Source organism: Arvicola amphibius, chromosome 10 (assembly GCF_903992535.2).
Source record: "Arvicola amphibius chromosome 10, mArvAmp1.2, whole genome shotgun sequence".
Taxonomy (NCBI): Eukaryota; Metazoa; Chordata; class Mammalia; order Rodentia; family Cricetidae; genus Arvicola; species Arvicola amphibius.
Window position 1 is genome coordinate 286,085 of NC_052056.1, and position 19,857 is coordinate 305,941.

General features: G+C 45.1%; 2 protein-coding genes across 5 annotated transcripts in view; both read left to right on the forward strand.

The window, feature by feature from the left end:
* Positions 1-9,271, forward strand: part of C2cd2 (C2 calcium dependent domain containing 2) — a 61,108-nt gene extending 51,837 nt beyond the window's left edge. Inside the window, exon 14 of the mRNA XM_038345481.1 lies at positions 8,018-9,271. Within this exon, the coding sequence (XP_038201409.1) occupies positions 8,018-8,238 (221 nt within the window). The 3' untranslated portion in view covers positions 8,239-9,271. The remainder of the gene's footprint in view (positions 1-8,017) is intronic.
* A 10,333-nt stretch (positions 9,272-19,604) lies between these two features.
* Prdm15 (PR/SET domain 15) overlaps positions 19,605-19,857 on the forward strand; it is a 62,056-nt gene continuing 61,803 nt past the window's right edge. For 2 of the 4 annotated variants that reach the window (XM_038346157.2, XM_038346158.2), the window contains exon 1: positions 19,628-19,701. The gene's annotated coding sequence lies outside the window, so the exon portion shown is untranslated. Of the gene's footprint in view, positions 19,702-19,857 lie in introns of all 4 variants that reach the window. The other 2 variants (XM_038346152.2, XM_038346153.2) reach the window with 2 other exon arrangements.

Consider the following 19,857-nt stretch of genomic DNA (forward strand, 5'->3'; position numbering starts at 1 on the left):
TTGGGGGTCCAAGCATGTTTGACTGATCTGGGAGCTGAGGTTGAACCTGCCCTAGGGTACTTGGAATGCCTTGACCTAAAGTTTTTTGAAAAAGAGTATTTGGCAACGTATTAAAAAATTATTTTGTAGAGCTCAGGCATGGTAGCACGCACCTTTAATACCAGCACTTGGGAGACAGAGGCAGGGGGATCTCTGAATTTAAGGCTAGCCTGGTATACATGGTGAATTTCAGGTCAACCAGAACCAAATGGTGGAACCTTGTTTTGAGTGTGGTGGGGGGACTAGGGAGATGCTCAGTGGGCACAGTGTTTACTATGCAAGCAAGAAGAACCATGTTCAGATTCCCAGGACCCATGCAAAAAATAGACATCTGTAATCCCAGTGCTAACGAGAGACAAAGACATAAGGATCCTGGGAGCTCTCTCTAGCCAGACTAGCCAGCCAGTGAGCTGCAGGTTTAGTGGGGTACTCTGTCAAAAACTGTGGTGGAGAATAATAGAGGAAGACACCTCATATTAACCTCTAACCCCCATACAGATGTATAGGTGAGTACACCTGCAATATGCCCCCCCCAACACACACACATACACTTAGTTTTTATCCTGTAGTTTCTAGAAGCTTTGTACTTAGCCTGAGATGTTGGCAGAATGTTAAATAGGTCTAAGCTGGGTTGTCAAACTATTTCATTTCATGCAATTTTTTTTTTCAAAACTGGTTCTACAGTAAATGGCTTGGTGGGGTTTAGTTGTTTTTTTGTTTTGTTTTGTTTTGTTTTAATTTATTTTATGTATATGGGTATTTTGCCGGAATGTATATCTGGGTACCACTTGCATGCCTAGTGCCTTCAGAGGCCAGAAGGGAGTGTCCCATTCCCTGGAACTGGAATTATATGTGGTTGTAGACTACCATGTGGGTGCTAGGAATGGAACCTGGGTCCTCTAGAAGGGCAGCCAGTGCTCTTAACCTTAAAAATTAAAAAATTTGGGCTGGAGAGATGGCTCAGAGGTTAAGACAACTGACTGCTCTTCCAGAGGTCCTGAGTTCAATTCCCAGCAACCACATGGTGGCTCACAACCATCTGTAATGAGATCTGGCTCCCTCCTCCATGTGGGCATACATGAAGGCATATTTATTATGTATACATGTATACATAATAAATAAATCTTTAAAAAAAATTTAAAAATTTTTAAATTTTACATACCAATCCCAGTTCCCACTCCTTCCCCTCCTCCATACCTTCTACCTGTCCCCCACCCCACCCCACCCCACCCCCATCCACTCCTCAGAGAGGGTAAGGCACATTACTTTGGGGAAGGTCCAAGGCTCTCCCTACTATATCTGGGCTGAGCAAGGTATCCATTCAAAGAGAACAGGTTCCAAAAAGCCAGTACGAGCAGTAGGGATAAATCCTGGTGCCACTGCCAATGGGCCCACAGTCTGCCCCCCACACAACTGTCACCCACATTCAGAGGGACTAGTTTGGAGTATGCTGTTTCCTTCCCTGTCCGGCTGGAGTTAGTGAGTGTACTCACTCATAAGTGGAGACTAGCTGTAAAGCAGAGGATATTGAGCCTATAGTTCATGATCTGAGAGCTGAGTAACAAGGTGAACCCTAAGAAAAACATACATAGATCCACCTGGAAAGGGGAAATAGACAAGAAGGCCCAACAAAATTGGGATATAAGGGGGGGGCGTAGGGAGGGTGGAAGGGGAAGATGAGGGGAGAAGTGGGGAGGAGAACTTGAGGGAACAGGATGGTTTAGATGGAGGAAGAGCAGACATGAGAGCAAGGAAAGAGATACCTTGATGAAGGAGCCATTATTGGGCTAGCAAGAGACCTGGCACTAGAGAAATTCCCAGGAATCCATAAGGATGATCCCAGCTAAGACTCTAAGCAATAGAGGAGAAGGGTACCTGAAATGGCCTTGCCCTGTAGTCAGACTGATGACTATCTTAAATATCACCATAGAACCTTCATCCAGCAACTGATGGGAACAGAGGCAGAGACCTGCATCACAGCACTGGACTGAGCTCCCAAAGTCCAGTTGAAGAGTGGGAGGAGTGAGAATATGAGCAAGGAGGTCATGACCGTGATGGGGACACCCACTGGAACAGTTTACCTGAGCTCTTAACCTCTTAGCCATCTCTACAGCCCCCAGGGATTGGTTTTAAACCAAGATTTACATATGACTTGCAAACCATCTGCGTCTTTTAGTATAGTCAGGAGAGTGTTGGAGGCTTTGGAGTTCCATGGAACTGGAATTCTCCTGGACTCTTGCTGAATGGGAATTTATATATTATGATATTTCAGCCAAAACAGAAAATTGATTTCCCAAATTCAATTTATTTTAAGTTCTAAAAGCGTTGGCAGGACTGGAGATGTAGCTCAGTGGCAGAGTGCTTTGTATAGCATGCATGAGGTCCTGGGTTTGTTCCCAGCACTTGAAAAGGAAATACTGCTGCAGGTGTGTGATAATAAGCCCACGGGAACTGTGCACATGGGTCTGGGTGGTAAATTTTGCCCTGTGTTCATCACAAAGACCCTTAGAAAGATTTGAGGAAAAAACTGGAAAGAAACGTTGTCAAATCTCTTGATTGCAATCTTGCATGTATACATATGTGTGTGCTCAAAAATGCATATACATGTACATGCAGGTACAGATATGAGCATGACTGCCCACGTTCACATATGTGTGTATGTACGCATGTAATGTATGTGCATGTGTGTATGAGTCTGTGCTTATGTGTGCATTGTGTGCATGTATACAAGTGTGAGCATGTGTGTGCATCAGTGTACTCAGGTGTGCATGTAAATGCATGTGTGAGCATGTGTGTGCACTGTGATATAATGACTCCAAGCTCTAACTTTCATTCTGACTCTGTTCTTGCGTGCTTTTCTTTTTGCCTCTCAACATCTCTGCATCTCGTGCTCGTTCCCTTTAACTTAAGAGGATCACTATGCCAACCAGAATTAATTATCTACACAGTAAGTTATTTTTCATCTTGCATTTTTTAAAAAAAATTCTGTGTAAATGACTATGTAGAGAGTACCAGCAGAGTGAAGGTTTCCCACTGCCTTTCTCCTTGCTTGCTGGCCTGACCTTTCCTGTGGCTGGTTTTCTGTGTTTTTGACTTCTAAGTAGATTGTCACCTTCATCAACCATCAGACAGGACACTTCCTCTGTCCTCTGATGGTGCAAAGCCACCTTGCTGTGATGGCTTCAGCAAGGTATCGGCTGGGCAGCCTGGCTGGGATGAGGGAGCCTGGCAGGGCTTTACTGGTTTCTTGTCTCTTGAGTTGTCTCTTCTGTGCATGGTCTGTCTGAGACTTCTTTTGAGATCTGAGGTTGCTTTTGGACATCAGAGAACACGCTTTCAGGTTGCTAGGGCCATTGTCTTCCTACATGCAGATTTTAATACAGATTCTTCCATTGGCTATTTATATCTGCCCCTCCACAGAAATAAATAGGATAAATTTAGAAATGTGACAGCAGCAGGGCTAGAATTTAGAATAATTTTCAAATTCCTTTCTGTGTCTATTCATGCTTCAGTCTTCTTGGGGGTGTTTTTAAAGGGGAGACTAACACCAGGAAGAGAATTTTCCCCAGTGCCAGCTCCCCATTTAAAAACTGTGTAATTTGCCTCAGATTTTATGTAACTTCAAATGAACCCAGTGTGTGAAAGTCAAACCAGTACAGCCAGGGCTCATGTCTCCTTAAACACTGGAGGCTTTTTAACGTATCACAGACTTATGCTCAGCAACACCCCCAGGAAGGCCAGTGTGATATTTTAGCATGTGGACACTCACATAATGACGAGTCAGGAGAGTTTCCTTCTTAAGACTTTGTGCATGGAGCCTTCCTGCTCCTGTGTTTTCATATGACTTCCTGTGAACCGTGGTCATCTGATGTGCTAGAGAGCTGAAAAGCTTATCTCTGTGAATGACTTCCCTTTATCCATTCCTCAGCTCCTAGCAGACTCTACCCTGTCTTCTGAGCCCACTTCCCTCACCAATGTCTTTGAGCCTCTCATCCTGACTGATATGTCTATATGTGGCCATGGTTCTTCCAGACAATTTGTCTCTAATGGTAATTGTGGTGATGAGGTTTAAACACATAGTAAATGTATTAGTTAGTTCATAACTGGGAGTACGGTTCTGTGGTTCTGTGGTAGAGTTTATCTGGTACCCGTTAGATGTGAGTTTGATATCCAGCACCACAAAAGACAAAGATATCTCTCCCTCTCTCTTTCTCTCTGTCTCTCTCTCTCTCTGTGTGTGTCTCTCTCTCTCATACACACACACACACACACACACACACACACAGAGAGAGAGAGAGAGAGAGAGAGAGAGAGAGAGAGAGAGAGAGAGAGAGAGGTATATCCCATCCTCCCCACATCCTGGTATCCTTCTTTGGAGACAGAATTCTTCTGGAATCCTGCCAAAGGCCAGACACTTGACAGCCATTTCTCAAGGGTGGGTCCCGTTGACATTCAAGGCCAGACCCTCCCACTAGCAGCACAGAAAAGCTAGACCTGAGAACACTGGTTTCAGGAGCCAGTCACCTTAGGCCCACACATATGTCATCGTGGGACCTGAGTAGTCACTTCTCCAACGTTGATGTCCTCATTGTCAGTGAAGGTTCCCCCAGACTCGAGAGTGCAAGCCTGCTGAGACAGTATCAGCACCCATATCAAAGGAATTCCCTTCAGTCTGGAAGACCATGCCATCCTCATAGAAGTCATAATTTCCAAGGTCTTACAAACCAGTGCAGGAGGATTGTCATGTCAGTGTATAGCATAGGACAGCATCTATTTCTGACGGATGCTGGAAAGTGAAGCTTAGCACACCAGCAGAGGGACTGCAGCGATCATGAGGGAGGCTGGAAGAACAGAGAACAACCTTGCTATAGGCCGCATCATGGTGTGGGACCCGAGAACAGGTGCGCGTCTGCTGAATGCATAGTGCAATTTAAACCTTGGACGTTTGTAGAGATCACAACAAACACTTAAACACTTAAAGCCTTCCTTTTTCTTTCTTTTCTTCCTTCTAAATCTTTCTGCAGTTGATCTTAGCCAAACAGCTGAGAAACAATAAAACTTAAGACCCTCAAGTCAATCAGTCTTACAATCTTGTTGAAAGTCTTTGACACTTCAGGGCCAGAATATGACTTTAGGTATTCATGCTACAATTTCTCTTGAGGAAATTGTAGTGATGGCCAGGAAGTGTGAAGATTACCTTTTAAAACTGTTTGGAAAAAAAGATAATTTTAAAAAGCTGTTTGAATATAGTCATCCTGTGCCTGTCTTCATGGTCTGACTTCCTGCCTTAACCTGGACTAATCCATGTTTGTCCCTTGTGAGTGAGGTACCTGTGTTGTCTTAAATGGTAGCTTTATGATCTTTTATTTCTAAATGCAAACCTGAGATTGGAGTGTCCAGTGAACTGGCTTCTTCTGAGGACAGGAGGGAGAAACTGCCCTGACCTTTCCTAGCTTCAGGGCTTTGCAATAATCCGTGGCCTTCCTTGCCTTATAGATATCTCTATCCTTACCTCCTGTCCTCCACATCATTTTCCCTCTCTGTCTCTTCAGATTTCCCTTTCTCATAAGGCACCAGGCATCAGGAATGTTTTATTAGGCCCATCTTCATTATCACCTTTTAATTTGATCACCTCTGGAATGACTCCATCTCCAAATAAGGGTACATTCTGAGATTCTGGGGGCTAAGAGTTCAACACAGGAACTTGAGAACAACACAGTTCAGCTCATAGCACTATACTGATCCAAAATACAGTCCCCACCCCAGGCTGGCTTCAGTTCAAGGACATGCAGGGTCCGCCCTACCACACGGTTCTGGGGTCTACAGTTGGCCCAGGGCATGGATTGTTATGTTCTTTTTCTCAGGCTTCCCTTACCCTCCAACCTCCTCTATTTCAAGTGTGAGTCCCCCAGCTGTTTGTGCTCTTTGGGAACTCCAACGCTAACCTAGAGCAAAATCTGGAGGTGCTTGTAATTCTGAAATCCTCACAGACCCTCCTTCCCCACCTCTAGCCCAGATAACCTAGGGCTTGGAAACCACTCAAAGCCAGGAGGGCCCATGCCTAGAACTCTGTTCTCTGCCTGCCGGATGCTTTTGATATGACAGAATTACCCACACGAGTGTCTTTGTATTCACGCATGAACCAGCTCCAGTCATGTCCAGCTGGAGGTTAGTACCCAGCCATCCGAACACTAACTGGTGATTGGCCTCTTGCTCAGAGACAAGACTCTCACTCTAGGAACAGCCCCCTCACCTGTGGCAACACCAGACTGCAGCTTGGAGCAGAGTCGTTTGCTTTACCATATTTACCTCCTTTTCATTCTCTTTCCAGTATCCCCAGACCCTAGCAATTGCTCTGGGATAAATGTGAAACTCTGTCCTAACTGCACTTCATGACAAGCAATTTGTTTGTTAAGGGGGGCGGGGGGAGGTTAAACATTTTCTGGCAAATTTGTGAAGATTAAATTAGCTTACTCCTCTGAGGCAGTCCAGCTTTTCTGCTTCTGCCAACAGGACAAAGCAAACTCATCACTAAGGTCAGGCTGCCAAGGTGACTGTTTTGGGGGTTCTTTTTGTTTCATTTTTGTGGGGGGTTTGTTGATTTGTTTTTGATTCGGGGTTTCTCTTTGTAGCCCTGGCTGTCCTAGAACTTGCTCTGTAGACTAGGCTAGACTCTAACTCAGAGGTCTGCCTGCCCCTGTCTCCCTAGTACTGGGATTAAAGATGTATACCACCCCACCCACCCAAGGTGGCTTTTTAAAGCAACCAGCTTCTTTCTTCATTGTGAATACGGATGATAAGGAGATCCCTACCAGGTCTCCTTCCCACCCTCAGATGCTAACATGTTGGCATGTGTTTTGTGTACAGAAACACATCCATGCTTTCTCCCCATCCATGAGCAACACAGGAGGCCATGTATGTGTATCAGGATTGTTGAATGCGGCTCATATGCCAAACATAGGACAGATCTCCCTGACTCCATGGCCAGGCTTCTCTTTTGAACACAACTCCTTGAAGCAAACAATAATGAACTTCATGGGCTAGCATGGCACTGCCCCTGGCCTTGCTGGGCCTGTGTTAATAGGATGCTAAACTAATTGGTGAAAAGGTGATGTTGAGCTTCCTCTCTTCTGCGCTGCGCCTGCACTTGACTTTCAGGGACTGTTTTAACCCCACAAGTGCTACCACTCTTTGTTTTCTGTTTTCTGTTCCATACACCATACTCGGCATCTGTGCCAAGGAGTTGAACCATACAAAATCAAGGGCTTCTTTTCATTTTGTCTTGCCCACTTCTTTTTCTTTGTTTGTTTTTATTATTTTCATTGTTGGGTGAATGTGTGCTGGGAATTGAACCTAGGACCTTATGCACACTAGGCAAGTACTTTACTACTAAGTTACATTCTCAGCTTAGCATGAGACTTTCTAGGTTGAAAATGGTCCACTAACAAGTTTCATATGACTTAGTCTAGTGTGGGTGAGTGGGTGAGCGTATGAACAGACTGGTAGATAAAATAGATATAATATCCTAGTGCAAGTCTAAAGAATGATCTAGAGTTAATTTTAAAAAATAAACCTTATTCCTCAAAGAACAATACTGTATTAAGAACACAAGCTCCATGATTTACAGGGCTCTAAGCTTGCTTTTAGGAGCATATCCTTCATTCCTGGGCATACATCATGGCCATGCTTATCACAGAGTTTCTAGTAAAGGGGAGAGGTCATAAGGGACCCCCCAGCCCACCTACTTGACAGTGCAGGATTGCCAGTCTTGCTGTTGGAAAGTGCTTACCTTAACTCTGAAAAGCGGCTTCCCACCAGCTTGGCTACAGTGTCTGCCTCTGCCTCTGTGGGCAGTGGCCATTCCTCGGGGAATACCTGGCTTTGTCACAGGTTGTACAGGTGTCTGGGAACTTTGCTTCCCCCTTGGCCTGGTTCATTCTCCCACAGCCCTGACCACTCCTGTGCTCCCCTCTTGCAGGAGGAATTCTAAGGAAAAGTGCCAAGCTCTTCTTCCGCCGGCGACACCAGCAGAAAGACCCAGGCATGAGCCAGTCACATAATGACTTGGTATTCCTGCAGCAGCCAGAGGGGAGGCAGAAGAAGGCGGCAACCCTTAGCCGGCTCCTGAACAAGAAGCTGCTTACCAGGCACAGAGGCAAACACATCGTGAATGGAGCGACCAGTGAGCCCTGCACATAGCTCAGGTTACCCCATCATCAGAGCTGGAGAATGGGACCACAAAGACCCCCACCAGAGAGCAGGAGCCAGTCCCATCGGATGCGTGCATTGTCTAGTTTTTTTTTTTTTTTTTTTTTTTTTTTTTTTTTTTTCTCAATAATCTTGGTTTTTAAAGGGAAAAAAATCTGCCTATTTGTTCAGGACGCTTCCCCGAAGATGGCTGATAATGCCATCCAGTTTGCCAGCAGATATTCAGGGAGAACACCTGGCTCCAGCTGTTACCACGTAATCCAAGTGTTAAGGTGGACTATAAGATATTTACATCAGTAAAGCATGTGTGCTCTGATGGACTATTGATAGTAGGTAGGATGGATCCCAGTCCACCTACTTCTTCCTCTCTCCTTCAGGGACTATTAGGGTTCATGTCTGGACCATGGCATGAGGAAAAGGTGGGCTGTGGGCTGTTGCTATGAGCAGAATGGGCCACTTCACATATCCTGCTATTTAGAATTAAATAGTGCATCTGGCCTGGGGGGACAGTGGTATAGATATAGGCAGGATTTTTGAGCCATGAAGAAATTATAATAGGAAAAAGATAAGCTTTGACAAGTATTAGAAGGTGTTCGCTTTTGATATTAGCCATAGAAGTTAAAAACTTATGCAAACACTAAATGTGTCCTATGCAGATTATGCCAGACACTTCCAGATTTACTTGAGCCTTCTTGCAGGTAGAGGTGTAGAAATTCAGATATGTTTATTTCTTATGCTAGGGTTCTGTTTTTTCCCATGGCATAGGCAGCACACTAAGCTCAAATATGCTGAGGCTGACTAGGGAGCAATGACTGATAGCTTGTAGGACATGATCACACATATATGGTTCTTGCCAAATATAGCCAACAACCAAAACAACGAACTTTTAGGGCAACTGAAGAAATTATTCTGTATCTTGGGTTCCAGTTAGTGTTAGGCAGAGAAGTTTTATAACAATGGGCCAAACTTGCAGGAATTTATGGGCTCTTCAGAATTCTACTGTGAACAGGGACTTCTGGTCATATTTTGAGGTATCCTGGTTTTTCTTTACTGTGGGAAAATGATAAAGTTGGCACCTGGGTTCAGTATCCCCCTGTATCCATGAGGTACTGTCTCCATCTGTGTGCCTGGCGCTGTAGATTCCTTGGGTCTCACAGCCCTCCAGAGCCACTGTTCTTGGGGTGTTTTGACCTGTTAATAACATCCATTTTCTTCCTATAACAATGGAAGGGCTGACAGGAAGACCTGAGTTCTGTCACTGATATGAAGTCAGGAAGCTCCTTCTGGCCTTTTCTGTTCATTAGAAATATCAGGGGCAAAGTCACTGTTGTTGACCAAAGATGAAAGCCAAAATTATAGGAATATGTTCTTTTTTTTTTTCTCCCTGTTTTAGCAAGATAGATTAGAAACCCGTATTAGAAATCCTTTTTCTTTCTCTTCATTTACTCCGTTCTGGAGATTAAACCTGTGGCTTTTTGCACACTGGACAAGCCCTTCTCTACTGAACTATTTCCCTGCCCTCTTTTTACTTCATCATTATTATTAGTATTATTATTGTGAATTTTACTGGGCTGCCTTGTAATCCGTTCTGTAGCCCAATCATACCTTGAAACTCTGATCCTCCTGCCTTCGTCTCTCAAGTAGCTGGAAGTACAGGCCTAAGCCACTAGGCCCAGTGAATTTTACTTCCAAATAAATATAGAATTAAAATAAATTTGAAAATTATTGATGGGTATGGTTGTATAGGCCTGTAATCCCAGCATTTAGAAGGTGGAAAAAGGAGGATGTTAGCTTCTAAGTCAGCCTGGGCTACATGAGACCCCCTTCTAAAAACAGCAACAAAAATAGAAGAAAAAGAACCTGGAAGAATCTCAGGTGGTTTTCAGGTGACTTTGAAGAGACATTTTAGTATATTTTCACCTTATGTTAAGTCACTGCAAATTTTCAGAATGGAGCCATCAGTACCAAATTGGTTCCTAAAGCCAGTCACCCCTAGTACTCTTTTTGGGAATGGATGTGATTTACATGCTGTGCTTTACTTGAAGTGTTGATATTCCATACAGTGTACAGAACTGTGACACATAGCTGTCCATTCCCAGAGACTGGTGTGTCAGGGATTCTGATTTTGAAGCTGTATTTTCAGTGTGGGGTTGTAGCCCTCATCTAACATGTGTGGGGCCAGAAGAATTTGAGATACCTTTTGGATCTGGGAATATCTTGATAAGTCTTTACCATCTGAGCATCCCTGAATCCCACATATAAAATTTTCAGAAATATGAAACTCTTTGGACACTATGGTACACACAGAGTTTTGAGATTTAGACTTTTGTGTTAGGGATGCTCAGCTTATGCAGATTTTGTTGGTTTGATTGGTTTTGATATTTATGTTCAGTTTTTTCAGGTGTGAAGGCATCAGAATTTTAGGTTATACTTCCTCTGTCAGCAATGACAACAAAAAAAGAACAAATGGTTTTTAGCCATCCTAGCCTCCAAATAACCCTGTGAGCATCCTGCTCCCAGCGTCCTACCCACAGCTAAGACCTGTCCTGTAGGGTCTCCATTGAGCAGCCTTTGCCAATTGAGAACACCATCACAGCAGAGGGTGCAGAGATGGGGGACACAGGTGGCTTCAGGACCTTCCTTGTATTGTGAAGTCTCATCTCCAAGCTGTTTATCCTCTTGTTTCTTCATGGTATAGGGCTGAGTTGAACGTCATAAGATTATGTACCAGTTGCCCACAGCACACATGTGTAAGTCACCTCTGTCCTACTATCTCCACTGCATTCTTTTGTGGCTTCAGTTTCTGTCTTGATTTTTGGCAGAGTGCTAGTTTTAAAGAAATTTCTCATGAACACTAATTCAGGTGTCTGTGAATCTAGAAGCAGATCTCAGGTTGGCTGGAGTAAGCTAGCCACATTTCCTGTCCTTCATGCAGGGACTAAATAGAGCTGTTTGTGTGTGGTGTTGGTGTAGCAGTAACAAAACTAGGGCTCTCTTGCTCTGTTTGAAAACCTACTATGAGCAAGAGGATTTAGACAAAGCACTTTATTTTAAATTTTAGTTTAAGTTCAAAAGCAGCCCTTCTTCCTGGCTATGGAAGGAAGCAGGCTATTTACTGCTAACCAGTTCCAAATCAGATTTTTGCTTGGGTTTTCCCTGGCCACATTTACAGAAAAGTGTTGCAAATGTTCTTCTTAAGCAGAAAGGGAAAGATTAATTCATATTGCTGCCACCCAAAGTGGTGGGTTTTTTTGGTTAATAAGCTCAGGGCTGTCAATCTTCAACTTTCAAAGTACAAGTTGACAGACGGTGGAAGGAAAACGTGTCTCTGTCACACAGAAACAGGTGGGGTACTGACCCTGATGACAGGCACTGTCCCCACTATCTCAACAGGCCAAGACCTGAGGACCAAAGCACCTGCATGGAGACAAAGGCACTGTTCAAACCAGTAGTGCAAGCTCCCATCACCTCTGGCTATTTATGTAAAATGTCCCTGTTCTGTGTATAAATAAGAATTGGAATCACCAAGCTGCCTGGTTCACTTTACTGATGGTGGAGTGGAGATGTGATTATTCCCGGGCTGTAAGCCGTGGTTTTCTGCCCACTGTCGTGTCAAACCTCTACTGCAAAGAGAATAAAAGTAAAGGTTTCCCAGGTGTGTGGTGAGGCTGATGCTGGTGAGTACCAACTGGCATCTGTGACAATGATTGTATTTGTTGCAGCACTTTGGATGTGGGTGTCACCCTGCACCACCCTAGGCAGCGAGACATGGCTGCAGCTCTACTGACCTCTCAAGAAATAAATGTGCTCATGGAAAACACTGAGCTGAGTGGCTTCCAAGTCCTGGGTTGTCCTGAGAGTACCAGGGGCTTCTCTGATATTTGAATTGCTGCCGTCTGTTGTCCCTTTGTATGACTGGCAATTGCAACTGACTGAAAATACACACGGACACCTTCTTTCACCCTCATTCCTGTCAACGGACTTTTCATCCTCGTGTTCCTGTATTTTGTGTGCTATTGAGTTCCACCAAGGCTGGGGGTAAAATTTACTGTAGGATTTTAGCAGCTTCAGAAACCTTCTGGGAGTGACGAATTGTGGGGGGTACTGCAAGCCAGAATCTGTTTTGGGCCAGGTGCCCCAAAGCAGTGCCTGACATGGCCTGTGAGACACCTGTTTGGGGAGTGAAGGCTGGGGAGCGTTCATCAGTCTGGGTCCCTGCTATCGGTATCCCGGATGAGAGCAGAGGAAACAGGTAACAGTTTAGCCATGGGTATGTGACAGTGTTTATGCATGCACAGGATCTGGCAGTGGTTTCTGGGGTAGGATTTTTTTTTTTTCTCATGGTTTATTTATTTTTATATTTAAAAATTTCCATCTCCTTCCCTCCTTCTCCCCCCTCCCTCCCCTCCTTCTCCCCCTTCCCTCCCCTCCTTCTTCCCCTTCCCTCCCCTCCCCTCCACCCATACCTCCCCTCCCTCCCTCTCAAGGCCAAGGAGCCATCAGGGTTCCCCACTCTATGCTAAGACCAAGGTCCTCCCAACTCCCCCCAGGTCCAGGAAGGTGATCGACTAAGCTGAGAAGGCTCCCACAGAGCCCGTCCATGAAGAACAATCAGAGCCCAGAGCCATTGTCCTTTGCTTCTCAGTCAGCCCCCGCTGTTGGCCACACTCAGAGAGACGGGTTTGGTCGCATGATCCATCAGTCCCATTCCAACTGGAGTTGGTGATCTCCCATTAGTTCTGTCCCACCGTTTCCATGAGTGAACGCACCCCTCTCGTTCCTGACTTTCTCCCTCATGTTCTCGCTCCTTCTGCTCCTCGTCGGGACCTTGGGAGCTCAGTCCAGTGCTCCAATGTGGGGCTCAGTCACCTTCTCTGGGGTAGGATTGAGGCAGCCTTGTCCCCTGCTGCAAGCATCTCACGCCCTTTTGTGTTCTTCAGTTTCTGTGATCTCCTTCACTTTGCCCTGCCACATGCACAAACAAAAGCATTGTATTTGGAGCTGTGCTGCACTGAGGAACCACCAGGGAAACCACAGGTCCCACTCTCAGAAGCCCTCACTCTTCAGCTCTACTTTCAGCCTGCTTTCCTGTAGTGATGAGGCGAGCAGGCCTGCTTTTCGTCCCACCTGGCTCCTGGCTGCCTGGCTAGCTTATGCCCCGAAATAACAACACATAAATTGTATTCATTTAAACACTGCTTGGCCCATTAGCTCTAGCCTCTTACTGGCTAACTCTCACATCTTGATTAACCCATTTCTATTAATGTGTGTAGCACCACGAGGTGGTAGCTTACCGGGAAGAGTCTAACCTGCATCCATCTCAGAGAGGAGAGCTATGGCGTCTGACTCATTGCCTTCTTCCCAGCATTCTGTTCTGTCTTCCCCGCCTACCTATGTTCTGACCTATCAGGCCAAGCAGTTTTCTTTATTAACCAATGAAAGTAACACATAAACAGAAGACCCACCTACATCATTTCCCCATTTTCTGTTTAAACAAAAAAGAAAAGCTTTCACTTTAACATAGTAAAATTACATATAACAAAACAGTTATCAAGCAAGAATTATAGTTACAATATTTATATCTACTTTATCTTTTATCATAACTAAGGAAAACTATATTCTTCAACTCCATCAAAGACTCCAGAAGGATATAATACTACCTAAGTAACCAAGAAATAAGCAACTTCCAAAACTAGAAATGATAGAGACATCTCATTGCCTGGACAGTCACCCAAAGTTCCTCTGTACCGTTGGGGCATCCATCTTCGGCCTACAGGCCCATAGTATCCAGCAGACTCTTCTATGAAGCAGGAAATTTGAAAGACAGTTCAGTCACTTTCTGCTGTGTCCTGCAGAATGTCTCGCAGACTTTTTCATGAATTAGGAACCCCAAAGGATCATCTCACCTTTAGGCAAGTTCACCAGTCCTATTTCTGCACATTCTTTGTGTCCAGTTTATGCCAACAGTCCAGGCAAGAGCAGTTTCTTGCCCAAATGGCTATCAAACTCCATAAGGAGCCTATCCGATGCCCATCCTCCTCTTGAAGTAGCTGGTGCTGCCAGGAGCAGATGTGTCTCGTCATGAAAAACCCTAAGTTATTAAAAAGTTAAAAATGCCATATTCTGTAGTCTTTGAAAGATATGAAGAATGCCTATTTGAAATATATCTATGCACATCTAGAAAATCTAACATGACTACAAGCTTGACTATTATCAATGATTATCCATTAACAACCTATATTTTCTAATTATACATTACATTTTTAAATGAACTGCAAAATCACAATACCTTAATCAATATCAGAAATACATATACATATAACAAAATTGACCTTAAAATCCATACCAATGCAAATTATTCATATCTATTATCCCCCTTTAAATATAAAAGAACATTTATAAACAATATTTGGGAATATGTGCGCAGTTTTTTCTCTTCAAACTGCTTCCTGCTGTATGGGGGCACTGTTATTTAGGTCTTTCATAGTGTATCCTGTCTGCTAGGTTCATTTCAGTTGGCAGTTGAATGAAGTAATTTTCTGAAGGTGTTCAAGGTGACCTTTCAGGAGGGCATGGTCTATCATACCATATTGGGATAGAAGCAATCCACAGGGTCTCATCCTCTGTGAAAACAAAAGAAGTACTTTTCCAAAGCATCATAACCTTAGATCCAAATTTTGAAGTCAAGGTATTTTCAAAATATCTATCTTGGATTAGTTCAGCAGCATTTATTAATATCTTTTAGCAGCTGTTGCTCCTTCCTCAGCATTCAAGCAACTCAAAGAGAGCATAACATACAGTGTCAAGATTCTCTGTGTATTTTCCATCTTTATGTGGCTTTACTTTAACCTCTATTTCTTTTATTTTTACTTTTTTTTTTTTTTTTTGGTTTTTCGAGACAGGGTTTCTCTGCGGCTTTGGAGCCTGTCCTGGAACTAGCTCTTGTAGACCAGGCTGGTCTCGAACTCACAGAGATCCGCCTTTTACTTTTTGAGACAGGTTCTCTGTATATCTTTGTCCTGGAATAACTCTGTAGACCAGGCTATCCTTGAACTCAGAGAGATCTGTCTGTCTCTGCCTCCCAACTGTTGGGATTAAAGGTATGTCCTGCCACACCTTGAAGTCACAGAGGTCAATCTACCTCTGCCTCCCAAGTGTTGGGATTAAAGGTGTGTACCACCACACCCAACTATTCTCTTTCTTTCCTTTTTAAGAACTTTAACCTTTAGCCTACATATATTTTTATGTCTGGGGCCACAACATGAGGAACTGTATTAAAGGGTTGCAGCATTAGGAAGGCTGAGATCCTCAGTCTTAAAGGTTCCATGGCCTTCCCAAACAGCAGCATCAACTGGAGATCAACTGTTCAAATTCAAATACTCCAGAGTCTACAGGAGTTAGGTTTTCAAACTAAGGTCTGTTTTGTGATTACATTCCAAGAGAGGACTAGAGGAACAGACTTGTTAAATTTACCAGGTGTCCGGGTTGATCTCTGCTGGCACCCCCAGAGGAATTCTGGGTTCCTGACAGTCAATCTTCCCTGCCTGGGTTGACCCATATCAGCTACCCTTGGCCACTCTAGAATGCACACCTTCAGGCCCTGACTTTTCATCAAGGGCCCACAAGGGCAGCTGCCTGCCATGGCTGGTCCCCCATCTATCAGGCTCTCCTGCTGTGACTCATCTTTCTTCCCATCAAAAGTATCACTGGCATGAGAGGGGCATCAGCTGGCGACTTCCACCCATCCTGTCCCATTCACCTTGTGTCAAGACTGAGTTAGATGCTTGTAGGTTTATCTGATGCTCAAACCAGTACGGGGTGCCCTAGGTATGTGTCAACCAGTGCTTCATAAAAAAGGAGCATGCAGGGTGACTCAGATAGGCTCGACACCAAGGTGAATAACCACATAGTAACCTCCTTGAAGAGAAGGCACCAGGCCAGACTCTTACAGGTTTATCCTCTGATCACAGCACAGCACAGCTCTGTGCTATGGCTGCCCACAATGAACATTTCCAAGTCATCCTGCATGCAACAGATTCAAAAGTGTGGCCTCTCTATATTGGTGCCATTGACATAATATGGCCTCCAGTCCCCAACTCTGCCTGTGTTAAATGCAGAGATTAAGGACTGTAGTTTAATCTGGCTTTTCTTATTCTAATCTTGCCTTTTAGCTATGGATGCTATCAAGTGGAATTCAGTGTTGTGTACATAGTTGGAATTACCTTACTTCTTGATTAGATTTCCCTCTCTATCTGTATAGAAGTATCCTGATGTCTGTGTGTGTCTACACACGTGTTCTTCTTGCTTGTGTTCATGGAGGCCAAAAGAGCATGCCGATGTCCTCTATCACTTTCTACTTTATTCCCTTGAGACAGGGTCTTACTGAACCTAGTCCTGGGATGGACAACAAGCCCCAGTGCTCCTGTCTCCACCCTGCCCCATACATGGCTCTAGTGTTGGGGCTGCGGAAAGCACAGCCCTGTTTGTTTGTGTGTGTGTTTTTACGTGGGTGCTGGGATTCAAACTTCTGCCCCATGTTTGCAGAGCAAACACTCCTCCCCATTGAGTCACCTCCACAGCCCCTAGTCAGACTAACATTAGAGGTAGGCAGAGAGGTGGCTGGGATGATTGCAATGCCTCGCAACACACACACACACACACACACACACACACACACACACACACACACACACATATGCATGTTTGATTTTTTGAGATAAAGTTTCTCTGTGTAACAACCCTGGCTGTCCTGGAACTCACTCTGTAGACCAGGCTGACTTTGAACTCACAGAGATCTATCTGCCTCTGCCTCTGCCTCTCAAGCGCTGAGATTAAAGGCTCATGCCACCATGTCCAACTAAGAGTTTTACATTTATATTAACACAAAAACCAGAACTGAGGAGGTACGTTTCTGGGAAAACACACATCTCAGGTTTTGTGTTAGCCTTTCTTTGTTACTCTGACAAAATGCCTAACAAAGACACTGTGGGGGGTGGGGGACAAGGAAACTGGTGAGTGATGTTTTGGGCTTACTCATACAGGTTCCATTCATGGTCACTTGTTTCTGGGCCAGTGTTGAGGGTAGTATATCATGGGAGCTTATGGGTGAGGTCACCTCATGTTCAACATGAAACATAGGAAGAAACCTGGGACCAGGTATAACCTTCAGATGCACACCTCCAGTTAGGCCCCACATCCCGAAGTTCCCACTATCTCCCAAAAATGGCATTGTCAACTTGGCAACAGGTATTTGGCACAGGAACCTGGGAGGGCAACTCATGTTTTTCTTGGTTGGTATTTTTGTTCACTTGACACAAACTAGAGTTATCTGAGAAGAGGAAACCACAATTGAGAAAATGTCTTCATAAGATTTACCTGTAGATAAGCTTGTGGAGATTTTCTTGATTGATGTGGAAGGCTTTGGCCCAGTGGTTCTCAACCTTCCTAATGCTGTGACCCTTTAATACAATTCATTTGTGCTGACTCCCCGACCATAAAATTATTTTCATTGCTACTTCCTAACTGTAATATTGCTACTATTATGAATCGTAATGTAAATATCTGGTTTTTTTGATAGTTTTAGGCAACCTCTGTGAAAGGGTTGCTTGACCACAAAGGGTTTGTGACCCATAGGTTGAGAACTGTTGCCTTAGGCTATTGTGGGCCAGGCCATCCCTGGGTAGATAGATGGTGCTGACTGGTATAAGCCATGAGGAGCAAGCCACTAAGCAGCATTTCTCCATAGCTTCTGCTTTAGTTTCTGTCTTCAGGTTCCAACCCTGACTTCCTCAGTGATCCAGTGTGATCTGAGAGTTATAAACTGGAGTATATCCTTTCCTCCCTAAGTTGGTTTTGGCCATGGTGTTTTATCAAACAATAGAAAAGTAGCTAATACAGTATTTAATCCTTAATGTCTTATCTCTGAACCCCAAAGGGTATTGGGCATCTTATTAATGGAAAATATATTTAGTCAACCTCGGGAGTCCCAGATATCTTAGTTTAGGTTTAAAGTTTCTTCTAAGACTCAAATGCAAAGTCTTAGCTGTAATCCCATTCCAGAGGAATGGATGAAAAGAAAGCAGGGATGGGATCAAACCAAGACCAAAACTTAGCAGAGCAGACATGAAGTTCTGTAGATCCATGTTTCTACATCCCATATGTTGCTGTCTGGGCTTAGCATGCTGAATGTAGCTATTTTAGGAGGTATTCCCTCACTCTGGGTATCTCTTAACTTCCCAGCCCCTTCAGCTTTTACTCCGCTGGCTTCAAACATTAATCATCCACTCAGGGGTTCCCCACAATTATTTTGATGCTGTGACATATCACTTGGCCTCCAAGATATTCCTCTGAAATATGGGTGACCCCGTAACTTTTTTATCTTGCATGTATGCAAAACCAGTATCATGTGGACACCACCAAGGGCTCTTTCCAGCTCTTGGGTCACCACTGACAGTGGCCTGAGTGCCTAGGCAGCTAAATAACAATCATGAGGTCACAACTTCCTGAGAGTGGATGGAGGTGGAGGGTAGGAGCAGGGGACACCCTGGCAGTGAGAGCTCTCTTGTCAGTGTAAAGTCTTTCAAGTAATTTTGCTTTCATAACTTTGCACCAAGGCAAAGTTCATAGCTTAGTAGTCAATAATCCATTCCACTTCCATGTCTTCCTTAGCCCCAAATTTGCACTGGTTTTTCTCGCTGTGACCTGTCACTTTTTCCTCCTGTAAACAGGCTGGTTTTATTTAGTCCTATTCCTGTGTAGAGGCCCAGAGAACTGACCCTCTGGGCACTTTAGAATGAGTAAAATCAATGAAAGTGGTGCATGGGATGGTGGGGTTGTGTTTTAAAGGTGTCTTGAAGGTCAAAGATGCTCTGTCTACCACTCCCTTACTCACACACAGCCTGTCTGCCTAGCTCCTCAGTCCATACACTGCCTGGCCAACTCTCAGATCACACAAGCCCCTCTCCCCAGCTTTCCCCGTCTACTCAGTCCCTTCCCCTGGATCCTCATAGCCTGCTCCACGAACTCTCCAGACATTATTGCCTCTCCTGTTCCCCATCCACACAGCCAGTTAGTTACCCGCTCCCCATGCAGGAAGGCAATCATCCTCCATCTCTGCAAGCACGCATCTCTGTCCGCGGGTGCTTCAATACACGCAGTCGTTTCCCTAGTCTCACTGTCCACAGAACCCCTGCCAGCTACCACTCCGCACAGTCCGTCCCAGGTTCCCCTACTAAGCCGCTAGTTATCCCTGATTCTCTGTCCGCGAAGCCGGTAGTCTCCAGCTCCGGGTCCCAGCAGCCAGAGCCCTAGGCCCGCCCCGTCTGCCCGCGCTGCGCACTACAACTCCCACGATGCCGCGCCACCGCCCCCCCGGCTTCCGGTGCTGCGCAGTTTCCGGAGCGGATCGCAACCCGGAGTCCGGATCCGACCCAGCTCTGCACATTCCACAGGCAGGTAAAGCCCCAGGCCCGTGTCCGCCGCGGCCCCACCGCGTGCCTCCCGCCGCGCCCCGCGCCCCACGCCCGGCCCCGGCTCGGCCTTCACCCGCGCCCCCCGCGCCCGCCCCGGTCCGGCCGCCGCGCCGCCTGTTCTTTGTTACAGTCGCGGGCG